Below are 20,289 nucleotides of genomic sequence, written 5' to 3'. Positions count from 1 at the left end.
ATGACTGTGTGTGTGTGTGTGTGTGTGTGTGTGTGTGTGTGTGTGTGTGTGTGTGTGTGTGTGTGTGTGTGTGTGTGTGTGTGTGTGTGTGTGTTTGTGTGTGTGTGTGTGTGTGTGTGTGTGTGTGTGTGCATGTGCACAGTATGTGTACAGTATGTGTGTGCGTGTGCATATAAATCTACCTCTCAACAAATATGCCAGCCTGAACGGCATGCACGATGCTGCGGAAGCGCGGCTTCTCTTCGGTCCGCCGCAGCATCAGGCCCATCTGCCTGGTGAAGGTGGACGCCAGCCAGTCCCGCACCTCCGACGGCACAGACTCCGACTGGATGTCACTGAGCTCATCCTCTGTGTCCACAAGTCGCCTGGAGGGAGGTCAAGATGGAGAGGGAGAGAGCAAGAGACAGAGAGAGAGAGAGAGAGAGAGAGAGAGAGAGAGAGAGAGAGAGAGAGAGAGAGTGAGAAACAGACAGACAGAGAGAGAGAGAGAGAGAGTAGATATTCATTGCAGAGTTGATTTTGACAGCACATTTTTATTTAATTTTAATCATAGTCTTTTGAATAAACTCATATTTTAGTCATCTGAAACGTTTTAGTTTTAGTCTAGTTTTAGTTGACTAAATACCATAAGTTTTTAGTCGACCTGATACATATACTCGGCTGTGTGCCAAGAATAGCAGATCTACAAGCTCACAACGTGTCGCACTGCGTCACGTTGTGAGCTTGTAGATCGGCTATTTTCGGAGAGTGACACCTGCACAAAGCCAAGCATAAAATGACTTGTCTTAATTCTACTGGATCTCTTCTCCACTAGTCCCTCCTTAACATGTTAGTCTAGTTTTTATTTGTTGACGAAATTGTCAATATATTCTATATAGTCTTAGTTTTAGTCTTCATAGATTGTTTTTTATTTAGTTTTCGTCAGTGAAAAAAAGTTGTCGACCAACATTTTTCGTCATAGCTTTAGTGGACGAAATCAACACTGATAAACTCATATTTTAAACCTGCACAAAGCCAAGCATAAAATGACTTTTTAATTCGACTGGATCTCTTCTCCACTAGTCCCTCCCTAACATTTTAGTCTAGTTTTTATTTGTTGACGAAAATGTGCACGGAACGCATGCACAGTACCGTGGAAAGTAGGGGTGCGGGGGTTGCAGCCGCCTCCCCTCCCCCCAGGTGCCGCACCCCCTACCGCCCCCCCTCGGGTAAAAGGGATTCTGGAACCGAATGAACCGAATTTAGGTGACAAAAAAAAACCCAAAACCCGACCAAACCCGAAAATGTTTCGCAAGCGCTTTGTGCGCGCACAGCACCCGTGCACGCGCGCATGCGTTAGGTGTCCTCTTTTTGGGAATTCAGAATATGGTCACCCTAATTTACATCTCATTTGAAGATCCATTACTTTTATTACTATTATTTTAATAATGCATTTAACTTTAATTTAATGAAATTATCTTCTTGTTTTATAGGAGAGGATCACTATTGTAGGCTGCTACAGCATGTATCTGCTACATTCCATTATGGACTAGCCTATCACTGTCATATCTATCATGGTAGAACTATCTACTGGTAGAACAGCATTTTTAACAGCAATTATAATTATTGGGTTTGTCGGGTCCATATAATACCCGACATGTCTCAAATCTCTCTCTCCTCTTTGACATCCATCGGGTCAGTTATGTAACGTCTCGGAACCAAGCGGATCTCAGAACGAATTTCACGGCTCCATTAGGTATGGTATCTTAAAAGATCTTTTACCCCCACCCCCGCCGTAAGAGCAAACGCCACCGTGTGAGTATGAGGTCTCCTGGTGGTGAGTGGCTTTCTGTTTGTGGGCACTTAGATGACATGGAGCCTGAATGTGAGACTGACCTTATTGATCTTGAAGGAGACCACTGTTTGATAAAAGACTGTTTGGATCTAGATGTTTGACTCTTTGGTCCTTAATTTCATCAAGGAACATCCACAAGATTCCTCCAGCAAGAAAATATTTATCTACCAGATGTGATGCGCCTTCATTCACATTGCGCAGTTATCTTGTAACATACAATAGCACCTTTGGTAAGAATCGTACGGTAAAGACAGTCAATATACTGTATGTTTACTACTGGTCACATACACGTATCTATGCATAGGGGTTCTCTTACCTCGTCTCCTCGATGTAAACTGACTCCAACACCGTCGCGGCATATTCAAGGTTTTTCTTGAGGTCAACAAGGGAGGCCTCTCCTCTCTCGAGCTGTTTCACCAGACACCTCAGCCTGGAAAAGAAGCACATCAATCATTTAAGACACTTGGATCACTGGCCTGTACTCTCTGAGCAAAGAAGCAATTCACAACATTCAGCACATGTATTGTTGGAAGCATGACACTTAAATAAAGAAAAATCAATCAAATGTACATATTTGTGGTTCCTGCTCCACGTGGACAAGATGAGAGGTTTGGCTTTGACTGTCTGCAACTTTAACCTTATGTCCGTTATCATTTTTAAGTGACATGCATTTATTGCTTATAATGTGCCAGTCAATCTTGTTCACATTTGTGCAGTACATATTTGTGGACCATTTGGTGTGTGAAGTTACTGTAAATATCACCAAAGGCCTTTAAAAAAAAACAAAAAACATTGTTGCTTTATCTTTTCAATACTGTTCTACTTTTGTCTGCACCTCAAAACCAATATGGTTAAGATTCTACTTCAAATACGCTCAGCAGAAGAAACAAAATCACTATTTAATAGCTGTATGGTACCCAAGCAGAGCAGTCTCCCAGACGGCAAGGCTATTATTGGCATAGCTCATTGATTACCATGCAATTTAATGAAGCCAAGGGGAAAGGTGGCAATATGAATATCTTATCATAAATGCTTCCTCGTACAGTTCATCCTCTTTAAAATGGTTGAAGGACGCAAATTATATGCCAGATATTTAGGAGAAAGCAGCAACCTTAGTCTTTCTGGAAGATAAAATAAAAGCCTGCTCAGGTGTTGCAATCCAAGGCAGAGAGGGATGTACCTTTTAGACAATGCCATTGTGACACATGCCCTTCAGACAGACAAAGACAAGGTGAGTGTCTATCACTCCTCTGACCATGTCAATAACAACACCTGATAAATGTCACCCTAGGGGAACTGGCTGCCATGTTGACAATGAATAGGCCCCCCTGACATCATAAACAAAATGGACAAAGGAAAACAACACAACATGCAATGCTGCAACTCCACAGAATCACTGGCCATGCAATTTAGTTGCATGGACTCTAATGATGGCTATTAAGAACAGCTGTGTGCCACTTAGATTCCCTGTGAACATGCATGGAGAGGCAAATGCAATCCTTCCTCAATTAAGTCTATTATCAGATGGCAATTTACAAAAGGAAAAAAGAAAAAGAAAATATCCTGAGTAATACTGTAGGTCATTTGTTGTATTGTGTAACACTGCTGCTAGCATGCTGCGCTACAGGAAATGTATGTTGAAAACTAAATGAACGATTATGTATGCCTTTGTGGAGAGCTTTTCAGAAAATGTTTTCTAAGAGAAGAACATGAATGCCCAGCAAGCACCAGTTACAGTATAGTTGTCTAGACTACAGTGCAAATACTGTTTAATTCTTAAACAAGCATTCATGTTTTCTGTAAAGTTGTAAAAATACGAATAAATAACAGGATGATAATGTCTTTGTATAGCCTGTTCAGCCTATGAAAAGCAACGTTGACACTTGGGAATTGAGAGCTAGCCAATAGCCTACTTAGTCCCGGTCAAGATTTTGAGCTGTTTGTTTTTTTTCTAACGGATGAGTATCGGTATTTGTGTGATATGATAGATGGAGTTGGGAGTTTTGGATGAATCGATTGCCCTGTCAACTAAAACGAAACGTGTTCATTTAAAGCTTCTGTTATTGCCAAGGGAGATGATAGATTGGGTTAATAGCACAGGCCTGGTACAAAGAAGTGTACTTGGGCAAAGAGCCAAGTTGAAAAAAAAAGCCAGAGGAAAAACTATTTTACAAGAGCAAAGACTGTGTATTATGCATTATGCATAAGGACTTCAGTCAAGCTGGTGAAAGGGGAACACATCTTCTTCACTGTCTCATTATAATCTACTCTTTCTAGTTTTGGAAATTGAATCTGTCACAAAATGATACAATGTAGCAATACTCCAGACATTCAGGTACAATTTGCACTTTGACTAGTTTGGACTTCATTTGTTTTATAAACTATACAGCACTTCTTTTTTGTTCTGTGCAAGTATCCACAGTCAACCTAAATGTGTTGGATTTGTATGAACGTTACAATGCTAAGATCAATAATTCTGATACAAACTCAACATTCTTAAATGACTGATTTAGCTGACAAGTGTCTGCCACACAAAGGTAATTAACACAGTGCATGGGACTTACATTGAAAGTTATGTTCTATCCGGTATCATTGAAACTTCCTCCTTGATTTCTATAGTATGTGGCCATGGGAAAAATACAATGTGGCTACAGTGGCTACAATAGACTGATGTGTTCGAATAGACAAAGGGACATATTTACTAAGCCAGATTCAGTGGTGGAAAGTAACTAAGTACATTTACTCAAGTACTGTACTTAAACACAATTTTGAGGAATTTTACTTTATTGGAGTATTTTACATTTTCAATCATTTTACTTCTACTCCACTACATCTCGTGGCAAATAATGTACTTTTACTCCACTATTATTATTTGACAACTTTAGTTACTAGTTACTTTGTAGATTTTGATTATTATTACAAAACCACTTCAGACATAATCTTTGGCAACTTGAAAATAGTCGATCTACAAGCTCACAACGCGTCGCCCACGTTGTGAGCTTGTAGATCTGCTATTTTCAAAGGATTTTTACACATTTTATATGTTTGAAAACTTGTGAAATGGGACCTTCTGCCTAATGAGTACTTTTACTTTTGGCATTTTAAGTATATTTTGATGCCAATACTTTTGTACTTTTACTCAAGTAAAATTTTTAATACAGAACTTGTACTTGTAACAGACTATTTCTACAATATGGTATTGATACTTTTACTTAAGTAAAAAATCTGAGTACTTCTTCCATCACTGGCCAGATTTGAGCTGAGTATAATGAACAAAATTATGCTTCAATATGCTGTTTTCCCAGAATATAGAGGAGACTGGACAAAGTGAGCATCTCTCATACATAATGCATTGAACGTAGAATAGGCATGGATATTATTATACTGGTCAAATACATATTCCTGTGAATTTACTAAAGCTCATGCACTTTGCGACTTGTTTACTTTGCGTCCAAATTCATATACAGTATGCCTCTTGATGGGGTTGCACTAATAGTAAATCATCTAAGTATGTACGTTTGGTACCTTTTAGTACTAAGCCTATACCCAAAACACACTGAATGTCAATGAAGACCTCTCAACGGTTAATGATGTAGTAAGTGTCTTCACATCGGCAGTTCCTTAAATATAGTTTCTCTGTAATGATGCTGGTTGCTGGGTTAAATGAACACAGTGACAGAGAGAGGCCACGACAAGAGGCAATCTGCCGGCGTATGTGTGACAATGAGAAGTTTATTTGCTTTGCCTCACATGGGGTGAGTGCCAAGCACAGGAGATTAGTGACGGAATTTAGGCGCATGGTCTGCCTCCTCTATTTTTATTAACTGCATGTTGGCCTTGGCTGACCTGCATAGAGTGAAGAAGGTAGGGGGGGGGGGGGGGGTGAAGAGGTGTTGGTGCCAAACTGCAGCTCTGCGCTTCAAGAGCTTTGACCTCTGTACACAGCTGCTGTCACGACAGCCAAGAAACGGAAAGGTGAAAACAAGCTACATTGAACAGGGCCAAGAGTAGCCGTTGCAGCATTCTTCTCAACGCCCCAAGTTACTGTTTTCCTTCTCTCCAAACACTCGAAAGCCCCCCAAAGTCTGCGCACCACCACCACCTCCTCCTCTCCAGAATAATGACAATTTTCCCCTACTGTGAGGGAGATGAAAAAACCTCCAAAAAGAAACAAGCTCCGTCTCCGCCTTGACAAGCGACGTCAGCAACCAATCATTCACTACCGTGGAGGGGAGGGGAGGTGTGTGTGTGTGTGTGTGTGTGTGTGTGTGTGTGTGTGTGTGTGTGTGTGTGTGTGTGTATTGGGTGGGTGTGTGTGTGTGTGTGTGTGTGTGCGCGCGACCGTGCGTGCAACTGTGCGTTCGTGCACGTGCATGTGTGTGCGTGAGTGCATGAGTGTGTGCATGCATTGGCAATTGGGGTGATTTTTTTTTCATTCACTGGGATGCAAGAAATAAATAAATAAATGAAATGAATTGGCTGGCGCCCATGTTACAATAGCATTTTGGCATTAGAAGGTGTGTAATCAATGCCCCAGGTCAGTGCAATCACCCCGGGGAGATTAGCGTGTTCGCTGGGTACACACACGCACACACACGCACACGCACACACACACACACACACACACACACACACACACACACACACACACACACACACACACACACACAGAGCTTTGGGCTGATAAGAGGGATGAGGACACCTAAAACTGATGACTGAGTTAAGCCCTGGCATCTCACACACCCTGTCACAGCAATGGTGATTTATGGCTTGCAGTAGAGGTCTAGTCAATTTAATATTAGGGAGCATTTGCACACAGACTACTTTTTAACAATACAATTATTACTTTTTTGGCCACATGCCTAGAAAAGCAGGTACCCACACACGTTTGTATTTAGTTCGGCTCAGGGAATGACTGAGTATAATAATTAGATTTACTCTTTCAGTGAGAGTGCTGTATGGCATATCTTTGCTGTGTAATAATTTGCAGAAGTAGGGTCTAAGGAGAACTCATGAACTTATAGACCTCGCACTAATGAATTACTGGATGGGAGACTTTACATCGAGTTGTGTTTCTGCTGCTTTTAATGCTACTGATTAAAATGACTAAGGGCCCGTACACACTGCAGGAGATTGGGTCCGAGATTGCTGTCGCCGACATTTTTTGGCGCTCGCCGACAAAACCTCCCGATCTGAGGCAGATCGGCCTTTGATCTGCGAGATAATGCTCGCTCTGTGTGAAAGGTTCCGCGAGACGATGTGGCCGCGATTATCCGCTCTGCGACGGCTTTCCGACCGTTTTCAGATAACTACCATGTTAGATATTCAGCTCTGTCCCAGACAGGAGATCGGACAGTATCATACATTATGAAAGGGTCTGCGAGGAGATCCACGCTACAGCCAATGAGAGCACATTACAGCCACCGTGGCCAGGGGAGCGTCGCTGGATCTGACCACAACAAACAGTCCCTACCGCAATATTACCGTCCAGTCCTGTATTAAGTTAACATTATAAAACAAAATGAGAGAGTGAGCGAGCCTGGTGGTGGGCTGTTTATTTTAGAGGAATTGTACAGAGAGGGAGAGAGAGAGACAGACAGACAGAGAGTGAGAGCAAGAGCGAGCTCTGTGTGTGTGTGTGTGTGTGTGTGTGTGTGTGAGTGTGCAGCATGTGCACGCTGTTATGAACAGCGTTGCCAGATGTTGCGAGAGAAATAAGCAACCAGGTCTATGAAAACAAGCCCAAGAAAAGGCCACTTGAGCACTTTAAACCTATTTACAAATACATTGGATATTTGAAAATAGCCGATCTACAAGCTCACAACGCGTCGCAGCTATTTTCAAATAAAAATCTTGAGAAAATTGTGGAATATTTTCCAAATCCACACAAATCTTGTATGGGGGTCAGTGATGGCACAACATATTTACAGAAGGGGGGTCTGCGGACAAATACATATTATGTGTTGTTTAAACCACTGGTTTAAACAACATTAGGAAACAAGGCCAAATAAGCAACTACACAAATAAGCCCAAAAAATGCACCCCGCAACAACCAATATTTACAAGCAACTCTACAGAAAAACAAGCCCAAAGTCGCTTATAATAAGCGGACATGGCAACGCTGTCACTGACGGCTTCTGCGCACTTGACTGCGAGAGAGGGAGAGAGAGAGAGAGGGAGAGAGAGAGAGAGAGAGAAAGAGCGAGAGAGGGGGGAGAGGGAGAGGGAGAGGGAGAGAGGCATATCACGGGATACGTCGATTAAAATGAATTGGAATAAACTCAAATGTATGTATTGGGTCTGACTCTGGAGATAGCATCCTAGTGAACTATCCTACAGTGTGTCAGCCCTTGTCGGGGATCAATCCTGTTGTGAAGACCACAACGATATTATGACAGCCGATTTCAAGAAATAAACTCCTGCAGTGTGTAATGCTTAACGATCAGATAACCCCCCGAGCACTTTAAGGTCCTGCAATGTGTACCTGCCTTAACACTGCTCAAGTCGAAACACTGTCTCAGAATGTGTTTTGGTACTGTAACTTCAGTTCCTTTATCTTCCCTGAACAAAGCGTATTTCCCGTGGGATGTTCAAATGACAGATGTGACAGGATTGGCAGCTGGGACAGTAACAAACCTAAACCAGCATGAATACGTTGACGCCCACAGTGTGGCCATTCAGCCTCATGGCACGTGCCTGATTGTCACGAGGTAGTGAAGCAAGTGGACCTGAGTGCAGAGACCAAAGCACAGTTACATGTTTAAGTCCTTTTATTGGAGTTCAGGCTGGCATGAAACTAGGACCTAATATGCAGGTACATTGGAATCATAGACAAACTGAACATTTGGTTACAAACTTACAAACAGTTAACCCATTAAGACCTGAGGCTGAGTCTACAAATGTCTTCTAAAATCCTAACAGTTTTCTGAAACACGTATGTCAAGGACCCCCAAAATGTATTTGGCTGTGGACCCCCATCTCAAAATATTTTGTTCCAGGGACCCCCAGAAGCAAAGATTTGAAATATATATATATTTTATATATTCAAAGATTTGGACACATTTTCACGATCTTTCAAAAATAGCAGATACAAGGTCATAGTGCGTCACTTTTGAATATACAACCAATGAGCTATATATATAGCGAAAATCTAAAATGACACACATGCTTTCCCGGTTTTAATGGGACAGACCATTAAATGTATACACAGGACCAATCAAAGGACAAGGTAGAGCTGGAGTGGGCAGGGACGAGAATGAACCAAGAAACATGAGGATTGGATAACAAGATGACAAGCGGCGTGACAGGCAAAACACAGAGCATGACTGATGTGAGGCTAATACAATACAAGTAGGCAGAGAGTCACTATGTTTTTGTTTTTTAAAAGATTTTTTGGGGGCTTTTATGCCTTTATTGATAGGACAGTAGGCTGACAGGAAATGGGGAGAGAGATGGGGAGTGACACGCAGCAAAGGCCGTTGGGATTGGGAATCGAACCTGTGACACGCTGTCATGATACATTGAGCCTCGGTGCCTGGACTGCTACGCCAGCGGCCCATGCCGAGTCACTGTGTTTTATTTGATTTTTTTAATATATGTATTTATTTTTTATACTATGGGGGTTGTTGTTTGTAAGATGTAAGAAGAGGGGCACCAAGGAAAAAAAGGTTTGTAACCACTGGTATAAAGTGAGAGTGGTGACAACGTTAGTCCAGATTGCTTGAAGCTGATTGTCACGTGATTCACGTAGACCTCAGATAGTTCCAGTTCCAGGGCCAGTTAATGTGTCTGTTCTGCTAGAACTCTACTCAACTACTCTAGAAATTGCTGTTAAAAACATTGGTCTATTGGAGTAAACAGAGTTGTCACGGCTCTCTCTTTGGTGCAAAGAGAGAGCTGGCCCTTCCTCATCCAGCCAGAGTGGTGCACTCTGGCTGGATGAGGAAGGGCCATGCGGGGGATGGGCACAAGTGTTTTAGGGCTGAGCTACTTTACAGATCACATTCGGTCACATTCTGGGGCACTCTATTATCCAAATATTTTTTTTACAGCATTATATAGGCCTACAACTAATGCAAACATTACAATTAACAACTTAAACCCCGTATGACCCTGTTGACCGTGGCCCCCGAGGGCTCTACACTTGGTCACCTCCTTTTGTCCCTCTACACTAAATCCCTCCATCTAAAATAGCTCTACAAAGCTCACAATGCGTTGTGTTGCTATGCGTTGTGAGGTCAAACTACGTTGGGAAGGAAATAAATAAATAAGAGGTTCAGCTCATTTGCACATGCCAGAGGTCCCTCCACCGCAGTGCTTGTAATAATCTTAACCCACCCCCACATCTCTGTGGAGTTGTTGTCTTGCAGCCTGTCCCTGTAACAGTCCTTGGCCAGAGCCTTCTTCAGCTCCCTCTGGGCGGCCTTGGCCTCCTCAGTGTCACATGCCTTGAAAGCCCTCTTCGTCCTGTTCAACCTACAATGGTCCCGTCGATCCAGGGCTTGTTGTTGGATAAGAAGTGTACCTTTTGCCGCCCACATAACATCGACAATGAATAAAGAGCCCCGGGATCATCTAAGATGGAACATACAAGACTTCTCATGCATGTCCAGAACCTATAATGGAAGAACCATTCCAGGAAAGCTCAGATTTATTTTGAAATCTCTCCCATCTTAGTTGGTGCTCAAAGTTATCCCAGTCCCCCCCCCCCCGAAAACCAGTGGAAAAAGTGTGTGACTCAGATCTCAAGTGCACTCGAAGGATGATGATAATTCCTCCAATCAAATCTGACAAAAGATTTGACAGGGCGGCAGAGGATTACAGTGAGATTAAAATGAAATATGTTTGTTTAATTAATTCTCAAATATTACCCATACTAACATCAGCTACCACGTACTGCAAAATAAATTACACTCTTTCCCCCTATCAGGTCAAATCTGCGACTTCTTATTTCATACTAAACTAGAAAAAGTGCTCCTCGGAGCACAGGTCTCCGCCAGGTCAGGTAGGTTATTGTGGCCTCCTGGTGGCGCTATAATAGCCCAATGTGAAAAGGGTGCCATTTCTTCTTAGGCCTTGCATGGCAATCTGACAGTGCATTCATGATTTGATGCATTTTGTTAAAAAAAATGTTTTGATAAATTAGACCTGCTGGTGGCGCTATAACAAGCCAATCTTAAAAGGGTGGCATTTGTTCTGATTTGAAAAATGTCAAGTGGCATTTCTCCCTCTGCATAGTGGGAATGTGCGTGCAAGTTTCACGGAAATTGCATGCTGTGTTCACGATTTGAGGCATTTTGTTCAAAACGGAGCATTCCTTTAAACTTTGGAAGCCATTTTTAGCCAATCAGGATGGAGAATAAAAAATCGGAAAGACTTATTTCGTTTAATGACTATAGTGATACTGTGTACCAATTTGCATGATGTTTGGACAAAATCTGTAGGAGTACTGTCAAAAAATGTGTTTTGCAAAAAGCGGCCTCCTGGTGGCGCTATAACAGGCCCATGTGAAAATTTTGGGGCAGAGATTCTGAATTGGCATCCAGGGAGTGTGTGTGCACAGTTTCACTGCGATCAAGCCAACGGTGCCGGAGATTAGCTGTTCACAGACGGACACACACACGGACGGACGGACGGACACACACACATACACACGGACGGACGGACGGACAGGGGGCAAAACATACTCTCGCCATGCCTTTCGGCCTGGCGGAGACAATGAGAAGGATTCTGCCCTCTAATTATTGGTATCTCTCATGAGTGTTTCTCACTGGACTGAGCAAATGTCTTATTTCTAAATAAGAGATTATATGACTATACAGAATTTATGACCGCACAGCATTTATAAACAGATGAAGAAACAAAACCCAACCTCAGCAGAATTGCATCGTGTCACACTATATGGGATGAACCCAAGACAATGGACCACAAAAGTGGATGTTTGATTTACTGACTACCAAGTCATCAGTTTAAATGCCACAGGCATTCATCTACTATACCATATGGGCTTTTATGGTCCATATAAACTGTGGGTTCATTACCTAGCTTTGCATGAAACAATGGATCATAAACTGCGATGGGACAAAATTCATGAGCACCCCCCCCCCAATGCGATATCAATAGTAGGGTGTGGCAAGCAGTGGATGTTAACACATTCGCTGCCAGGAGTTTTCTAAAACAGGCTGTAGCTTCTGCCAGCATTTTTAAGCATTCTGACTAATCTTTCAAGAACCACAGAATTTTCATCTCCAGTACGATCCCCTGATGGTTGCTAATCACGGAGGGTTTCACTGTGCTTCTGTGAAAGAAAAAAAAATGTCATTGCGACCTCCCGTTCGCTTGTTATACCCAGTTGAAAATAGCATGTTTCGTCAAAAATACATAGTAAAACAACAACGAGTACTCTGACAAATCCCCAACACTATGACTAAGACATATCGGTCGGATCGGCTGTGCGACGCAGGTGTGAAGGCCGCATAGTGGCCCGAACTCTAGATGTGAGGGCCGTGTTCAGTAAAAGGCCCATCCTAGAGCCTTACCATTTTAGACTGTAAATCCTGTACGATAAGATGTCAACAGGGGACACCTGACTGGCCATTCTTGGTAGCACGGGGGGCCCCTGATAATACATAATAATTGGCCCAGTGGCCACCGCAAGTCTTAAACCGTCCCCGGTGAGAGAGATGCTATGCCCACTGAGACGCTGCACGCCCTTTCCATATCTCCATGAGATTTACGCACAGTGCGTCGCGGGTGGTAGAAATACAAATCAGCTATGTTGGAACAGGGCTATTATCATTATTAGGCCTACTGCTGTTGCTGCTGCTGTGACACCCGAATCTCCACATGGGGATTAAAATGATGGTTGTTAAGCAACTTCAGGGCTTGATAATAATGCATTGATCTTTCATTTGAATCAGCTGTGTGTAGGGAGATCTAAAACATGTGTAGGATAAATCGTAATCTTGTTTACATTACTGAGCATCCAATTGCAGCTGCATGACTACAGGAGCGTCCTCCTGCAACACGAACAGCCCCCCCTGTCTGAATGACAGCTGTCAATGTTGATAGAACCCATGTCTTCCAACGCCATCTTCCCAACCACCAATAGTAGAAGGTAACAGCAGAATGATATGACTCGCCTTTATGATGTCTTAATAAAGAATTGCCACTGGAGCAACCTTACATCGAAACGTTGTCGTTTTTGTTCTGTGCTTTGCACCCTAGCTGTAACCTAAATAAAAAAGGCTCAAATCGTCCGTGTTGCTCCAGTGCCAACTGGAGCAACCGGACACGCACCGGACCAGCACCGGACCAGCCTGATTTCGGCTTGAGGTGCGGTGGAATATCCCTTTAATCCTTTTTGATGTCTGTCAGGTTGTGTTCCCACATTACTATTGTTTGACACGCATCCCTCAAATGAATTGAATGAATAACAACCAGAATGGCCATAATTCAGGCACTGGAAACTCCTGGATAGGTTAAATTAAAACTGGAACAACACGGCCCAAAATCACACACCCCTACCACAGTCACCCTGACAACCAACCAACAAACCCCGGCATGGCCATCCTTCTGGACTATGGGAGTGCACCCATAACTACAGATCCCATAGCCCATGGCAAAACGCTAATAAAAGGCTTACATTTGGCAAAGTGACAAATCTGGCATACTACTGTACCAAATGGCCAAATACCCATGTGAGATTTCAGATCGATTGGTCCACCCACTAAGGAGACAAATTAATGTGAATGGGTGAGGATGGACAAAGACTTGATGGCGGACTAAGACTTAATTGAGTGACAGAGTTAACTTACAGTACATGGTAATAAAAGCTTAAATGTGGGAAAGGTGAAAAATCACTCCCTGCATATGCCAATACTCAATGCCACATAATGTCAGATCGAATAGTCAACCCACTACAGAGACAAGGAGATAGGAGAGAACAACAGAATTACTGACTGACAGAGCTTTCTCCAGTTTAGTTTTTATACAATTGTACAATATTTAGATAACATTCCCATGATGTGCAAGTGTTGTACTGCAGGAAAACTAAAGCCAAATCCTAAATCCAAACTACATACCGTAATCCCTACATCCCATTTTCAACTTCTGGGAAGTAATTTGTGTTGCAGAGAAATAAAACAAATACAGCAGCTTAACACAGTAAATCAGCTTACAAACGGGCTTAGAGGGCACTGTCAATCCAGTTAATTTGAGAAACATGTTTATTTTTTGGCATAGTACCACACCATTACGATTTTTCAGGTTGGCAAATTCCACTGAAAAATGAATAATATCACAAAGAGATAATACTAAATTAACTTAAGTTATAGTAATGTATACACATAAACACTGTGGGCACAAAACAACATCATAAAGTAAACAGGCTTCAAATACATGGAATTATCACAGATTTAATAACAATACACACAACAAGCGATTGTACATCACTGAAGTACAACAAGGATAAAGGTAGAAGTGTCTTTTCCAATAAAAGTCAACACATATCAAAATCTTGCAGTTTAATGTTGTTTTTGTACAGGTCCCAGTTAAAATCCTCAAACTAACATTCTGGGCACATATCCTGGAATAACAAATATACAGAGCAGTATTGACAACCAAGCTGTGACATACAGTATGTGGCCACTACATCTCTGCTCTCTTTCTGAATAAATGTTATGAATATTAAGAGTTGTGCGTTGGTCAAGCATGCATGAAGCTAGACAAAAATATGGCCTGTGGCTCAGTTAATGGTCTGTTTCCAAGGCTTGCACTGCTAATTAGATGGGAATAGGGGCATCAAGTGAATGGAGGAGAAATAGGAGCAAATGAACCCATGGTATAAACATGTGGTTGCTGGAATGTTGGTGTCACGGCATGATTGCGTAATTAAAGATTTAATGGACTCACTAATGACTGTGACATTGCCCGCCCACTTCATTTTAGGATTCTGATGACGGCACAAGGGAAGGGTCTAAATATAGAGAAACAGGCCGAGCGTTTGGGGACCTACACAAATTAACTTTTTTTGTACATCTCGGGGTCATGCTTTCAGCTCAGTCAAGGGAAATGCCTGCAAGGACGGAACATGGGTCACACCTGACCCCTCGCATATGGATCTTTCATAATTGTAAATAGGCCATTAGTACCATAGGGAACTATGTTGGCTGTTTTGAGACGTGAGATTTGTACAGATAACTACGAGTCTACGACACACTATGACACATGGCCTTTGTAACATCCACGAGGACTTCATTAGTGTGGATTTTCAAAAAGCATTGGGGGTTATGATCCTACATTACTTTGTCAATCTGAGACAAAGGGGAGGCAGTGCTCGCCGCAGGGGAATGTCTTCAGGGAGAATCGCACAGCACCCAGGCAACGCAGTGGAATAATTAGGACTTTATTTATTTATATACCTACCTATCTATCTACCTACCTATCTATCTGCCTTTCTGCCTGTCTGTCTGTCTGTCTGTCTGTCTGTCTGTCTGTCTGTCTGTCTGTCTGTCTGTCTGTCTGTCTGTCTGTCTGTCTGTCTGTCTGTCTGTCTGTCTGTCTGTCTGTCTGTCTGTCTGTCTATCATCTTATTTCTCAACCTGTACTGTAGATTGATCGGCCATTTGTAAGAAGGCACTTCCTATGAGTGATTTCGAGGTGTACAGATTTGGAGCCTGTATCTTGGCCCTCCACTTAAATCGATAAAAAGCATCCATATTTTAATCATAAAAAAATATGTGCATAACAACCGTTCACTTTTACCTACCCAAGGGAAACAGGTAATCATCATGACCCATCAAGAGGAAGGACTCTTTGGACTCATAATTTAAGCACCACTAACTGAGCCTGCTTCTTAGGGATAATATCAAATGTGCAGTGATGGGATGATGAACAGTGAAGCACTGTCCACCAAAGTCTCCAAATGCGCTAAAATGGAGGCTTAACAGACTACAACAAAACTCACGCTGTGTAATCCTGTGAAAGTGAAAACATGCATGCTGTAGACTAGACAGAGCAATGAAGCACACAAACAATTATGTAAAAAGTCACCGAACCGTAGCGGTGAGAAGTTCAGCCTAGCATAAGAGGCTGGATAAGCCGGAGCATAATGTGCATGTATTATTTTCTCTGTTATACAGGTACTCTATTAGCAAAACAGCAGCGTGCAGCAGTATTGTCATTTGCAACTAGTTTCTTGCCCTGCATTCACTACCTAAAATGGAGCTTACAGATGTGTCACTTTATCTAAATACATTAGAACGCTGTGCTATGAATGAAAAGTGCTATAGAATGTCTCTGTGTGTCCACTAACATGCACTGTCTTGTGTTTTCCCTTCGTGTTGTGTGTGGTTCTGTGTGTTCTGTATGTTTTGTGCGTTAACTAAATTATGTATTAAATACTCTGAGGATGGCTCAGAATCAATATGTCACCCAACGAATGGCGGTATATTTATTATACTTGACAATCAAAGCGATTGTGATTCAGAAATACAGTAGACTGTAGACTTTAATGTCCTCTCAGAGGCAATTTGTGATCCACACTCCAGGCAGACATTTAAGGTGCATGTCAATAACTGACAATTGTACTACTAATAATAATAATAATAATACATAATGAGCATACTGCACATCCCCAATGTATCCATATATTCCACATATATTCCCCTATTCCATGTAATTCACATCCCCTAGCCCAGTGGTTGGCAACAGGCCAGAACCGGCCCCCAGCAAATAAAGACGGTCCTGACGGTGCTTCAAGCCTGTGCTTAAGAGCCTGTCTTGGGTGGAAAGACCACTTATTAAGGTGCCATGTTTCGTCTCGTGGTGCCGTTATATTCCTTGCAAGCAGCCATAAGACTCAATGGCTTTGCATTGCTGAAACAAGGCAGGATGAACGCATACTTTGCTGTCCATGCCCTGTATTCTCTGTCAACTTTCCTCTTAATATTCACTGCCAGAACTTTTTTATTTTTGCGTTTGACAAACTGCCAGAGATTTTTCATAGAAAAAAAAAAGTACTCAGGAGCCAAGATACAAAATGTTTAAGTTTTAAGTTAACAAGGAAGTGGATGGGATTCTAGATCTTCAACAAATCATATCTCCTTGGTCTTTAGGTTAAAAATTAAATAAATAAATAAGAAAAAAAAATAAAAAAATTAAAGTCGTTTTAGTCGTTCTTGGCGGGGGCTTAAAGGACAAAAGTCGTTTTAGTCGTTCTAGGCAGGGAATGAGTTAAGACATTTGGATATTGCTAAATTTTTAGCAAGCTCAAGCAGGCTGGCTGCACACGTTCCCCAGCACGCAAACAACCAATCCGGTGATGCCCAACGTATGCACTGTCATACAACGCTGTCGTGCCCCAAATATAGCTGATCTACAAGCTCACAACATGTCGCATCCGCAACGCAATCTTGTAGGTCTGTAACACCATCGGTGGTACAATGCTCAATAATGTCACGTTGAAGGTCTGGGAGGAGGAGAACTGTGTAAAATCATCTTACTATACTACTATATAATTGACAAAAGCTCCGAAAGTTTGTGCGGGATTCGCAAGCACAGGATCACTCCACATGCCTCCAAGACCCGCCACAGACTGTTGATCAGAGCTCTGGCTATGTTTTAGGCTCCTCACCCCACCTCGATCAGATTTTACGATTTTTGCCTATCAGACCCTCAGCCTGATCTGGCAGGTTGCCATAGCAACCAGATACAGGAAGTCTGACCACGGTTGGCAGGTTGGGAGGTTGGGACTAGAGGTTAGGGCCGCAAAGCAAAGCGGGGAGGGAGGAGAGGAGAGAGGAGGAGCCGAGAGGAGAGGCCAGAGGGGCCGGACTTCGCATGACGTGTGTGCAGAGTGACTATAGGCCAGTGCTGTCTGGACCAACCTCGGATCGGGCCTAGATGTGAGGGCCGCGAAGCAGCCCTCACATCTAGTTATTATAATGAGTTAGTTATTATAATGAGTTAGGCTCCACTACATGGTTAATCCATGCATTCAAAATGGGGGGAAAAAATGCTTGTTTACAGTTTATGCCACCTACACAGCAAATCTTTTGTTTATCCAGTCTCCTCATCACAAATGTACTGTACGTCTTATAAGGCAGTCTGTCATGTAGTTCCAGTAACATTTTGTAACTATCAATTTCCTAAACTTTCCTTTGATTATGTTCTGGCCCGCCAACTGAAAAAATTGGCCTGAGACCAAATTTATTTTCCGAACCCTGCCCTAGTCCATGTATTTCCTCAGACACCCCATGGCTATCGCATCTTGTTTAATTGAATTATTGCCATGGGAATACATTAATTTTTGCTCTGTTGGTTCTAATGTTGGGTATCTATACCTCCGATCACAAGGGACCGGGTGGAATGCCACTGAAAGTGGATGAGATGTATCCCTGCAGACCTTGTCTACCTCCTCAATCAGTCTGATCAGGTACATGGTACAGGAAAACAGTTTTCTAAGAAAAACTGTTTTCTAAGAAAACTGAACTTTTGCCCTTCTGAAAGGGCTGAATTGGCACACTGGTCCCAGGATAGTTTGTGATCTATAAGATAAACATGTTTACACTCGTCACCACCTCAATCTCGTATAGTCTGATCCTACACTAGATACGGGTTGTGGGTGGTGGACCGTCTAAACCCGACCAAGACGGTGTCATCTGCAAACTAGATACAGGGTAGCTGCTGTTTGTGTATAAAATATATAGCAAAAGGTGATAATACACTGCCCTGTGGTGTGCCAATATAGGCAAAACACACCTGACATTGCCTACCCTTACCCTTTGAGCTCTGCCAATAAGGAAATCAGACGAGTAATTAGTTTAGAGTCCAGTCCAAACTGCCCTTTCAGTCTGTCAACCAGGATTAGTGGGTAAATGCATGATATAAATCTGCAAAGAGGACATGTGCATGTGTTTTACGTCCCTCCACATGCATATACAGAGTTTTATAGCGTTACAATGGCATCATCTGTCCCTCTTGACGAGCGAGAATATAGAGTTGGCATTAAACAAACTCTGTGCTATACAGATAATTACAGCACAAATCTCCCCCTATGACACCAGCAGTACAGTAAAAGTACAAGCTGTCGGTCAAACTATGTTCTGTGGTATGGTGACATGTTGTCCGTGTTGACGTATACAGTATAATCCCTGGACTAGAGTGGTGCTGCGATTGGTTACATAATCCCCCAGGATTAAGATATGCATCTCCAAAGAATGGGGCAAGGGGCAGGTCTATAGGGGATGGATGGAGGGCTGGATGGATGGATGGATGAAAATTCGAAAAAAGTTTAGACATTTTAGAAAAATAATATTTACAAGCTCACAACTCACCACATCGCAATGTGTTGTGAGCTTGCAGATCTACTATTTTCACTAAAATTTAAATAGGGCTCAAAGTAGTAGTCAAAAGTACAAGATACAGTACTATCCAAAAAGTAGTCCTGGCTGAAGTTAGACACCTATTACCGTGGTCAAAGATTCCTCTTTGTCCAAGTGGTACTGTAGATGGTTGTTTTTTCCAAATAAGTTTGTTACATTTGCATGTCGAATATATAGGCATATACCCCCAAATCCAACAGAGCAGGTGTATTGTGATCTCCCTTGTCTGTCTGTCTGTTTTTTGTTTGTTTGTTTGTTTGTTTATCACAGCAACAACTTGGGCGGTTTTAATCCGATTTGGATCAAAAAATCATTAGGGTTCATCCTTGCTGAGCGCATTAGGTTTCGTGGCAATCTGCGCATTAGATGATGAGATATCCGGTGTGCGTGCGATGTGGAAATGCGATTGGTTCACCAAAAGCAGTAGGGGACATCCACTGTCAGGAATGTGCACAGAAAATTCCATGGCAATCCATCTTATAGTTTTTAAAATAATGTCGTTTGTGACCAAAGTGGAGAGCATTTACTTAAGAGAGTGCAATTTAAATGATTGAAGTTCTTTCCATTAGGGATGCATGATTAATGATTCAATCTGGCTTAAAAAAGCAATATTGGTACATTTGGTATCTGCGAAATATCCCGATATTTTTATGATATTCATGTTTGAATGTGAAGCTGAAAAAGCTGTGTTCTCTGGGGAAGCTTTCAAAAGGGTCTAACTGTAGAACAAATAAGAGCAAACAAGTTGGGTAAAACAGGGACACAGACAGATAGACAGACAGACAGGTACAACTGGTACTCTGACAACGAGTACAATGGGTACAACGGTATTGCATAACCGGGTGGGGCATGCGTTCCTAATTCGCATCATTCCAGAGTATATAATGGACACAATTTCAATATGGTGCATCCCTACTCCCCATTCAATCACACAAGTTGTACATTTCACATGCCCTTTTCAGTAGTCTCCAAACTCATCCTGTCACATCAAGAGTATTAAATGCCAGCAACTTACCTACAAGACACTAATACGTTGAAATCAGATTTTCAAAGGTCGCTGAACTCCCTTGC

General features: G+C 42.3%; 1 protein-coding gene across 1 annotated transcript in view; it reads right to left on the bottom strand.

Annotated features, from left to right (window-relative positions):
* Positions 1-20,289, bottom strand: part of pde1cb (phosphodiesterase 1C, calmodulin-dependent b) — a 74,193-nt gene that overhangs the window by 27,928 nt on the left and 25,976 nt on the right. The window contains exons 3-4 of the mRNA XM_080440157.1: positions 2,151-2,264; positions 183-365 (exon numbers count right to left, since the gene is read on the bottom strand). Coding sequence (XP_080296283.1) covers positions 183-365; positions 2,151-2,264 — 297 coding nt within the window. The remainder of the gene's footprint in view (positions 1-182; positions 366-2,150; positions 2,265-20,289) is intronic.

The sequence above is a fragment of the Gymnoscopelus braueri genome, assembly GCF_963280865.1.
Source record: "Gymnoscopelus braueri genome assembly, chromosome: 10".
Lineage (NCBI taxonomy): Eukaryota > Metazoa > Chordata > Actinopteri > Myctophiformes > Myctophidae > Gymnoscopelus > Gymnoscopelus braueri.
The sequence above is the reverse complement of the archived record's forward strand: the minus strand, read 5'-3'. Positions and strand labels throughout refer to the sequence as shown.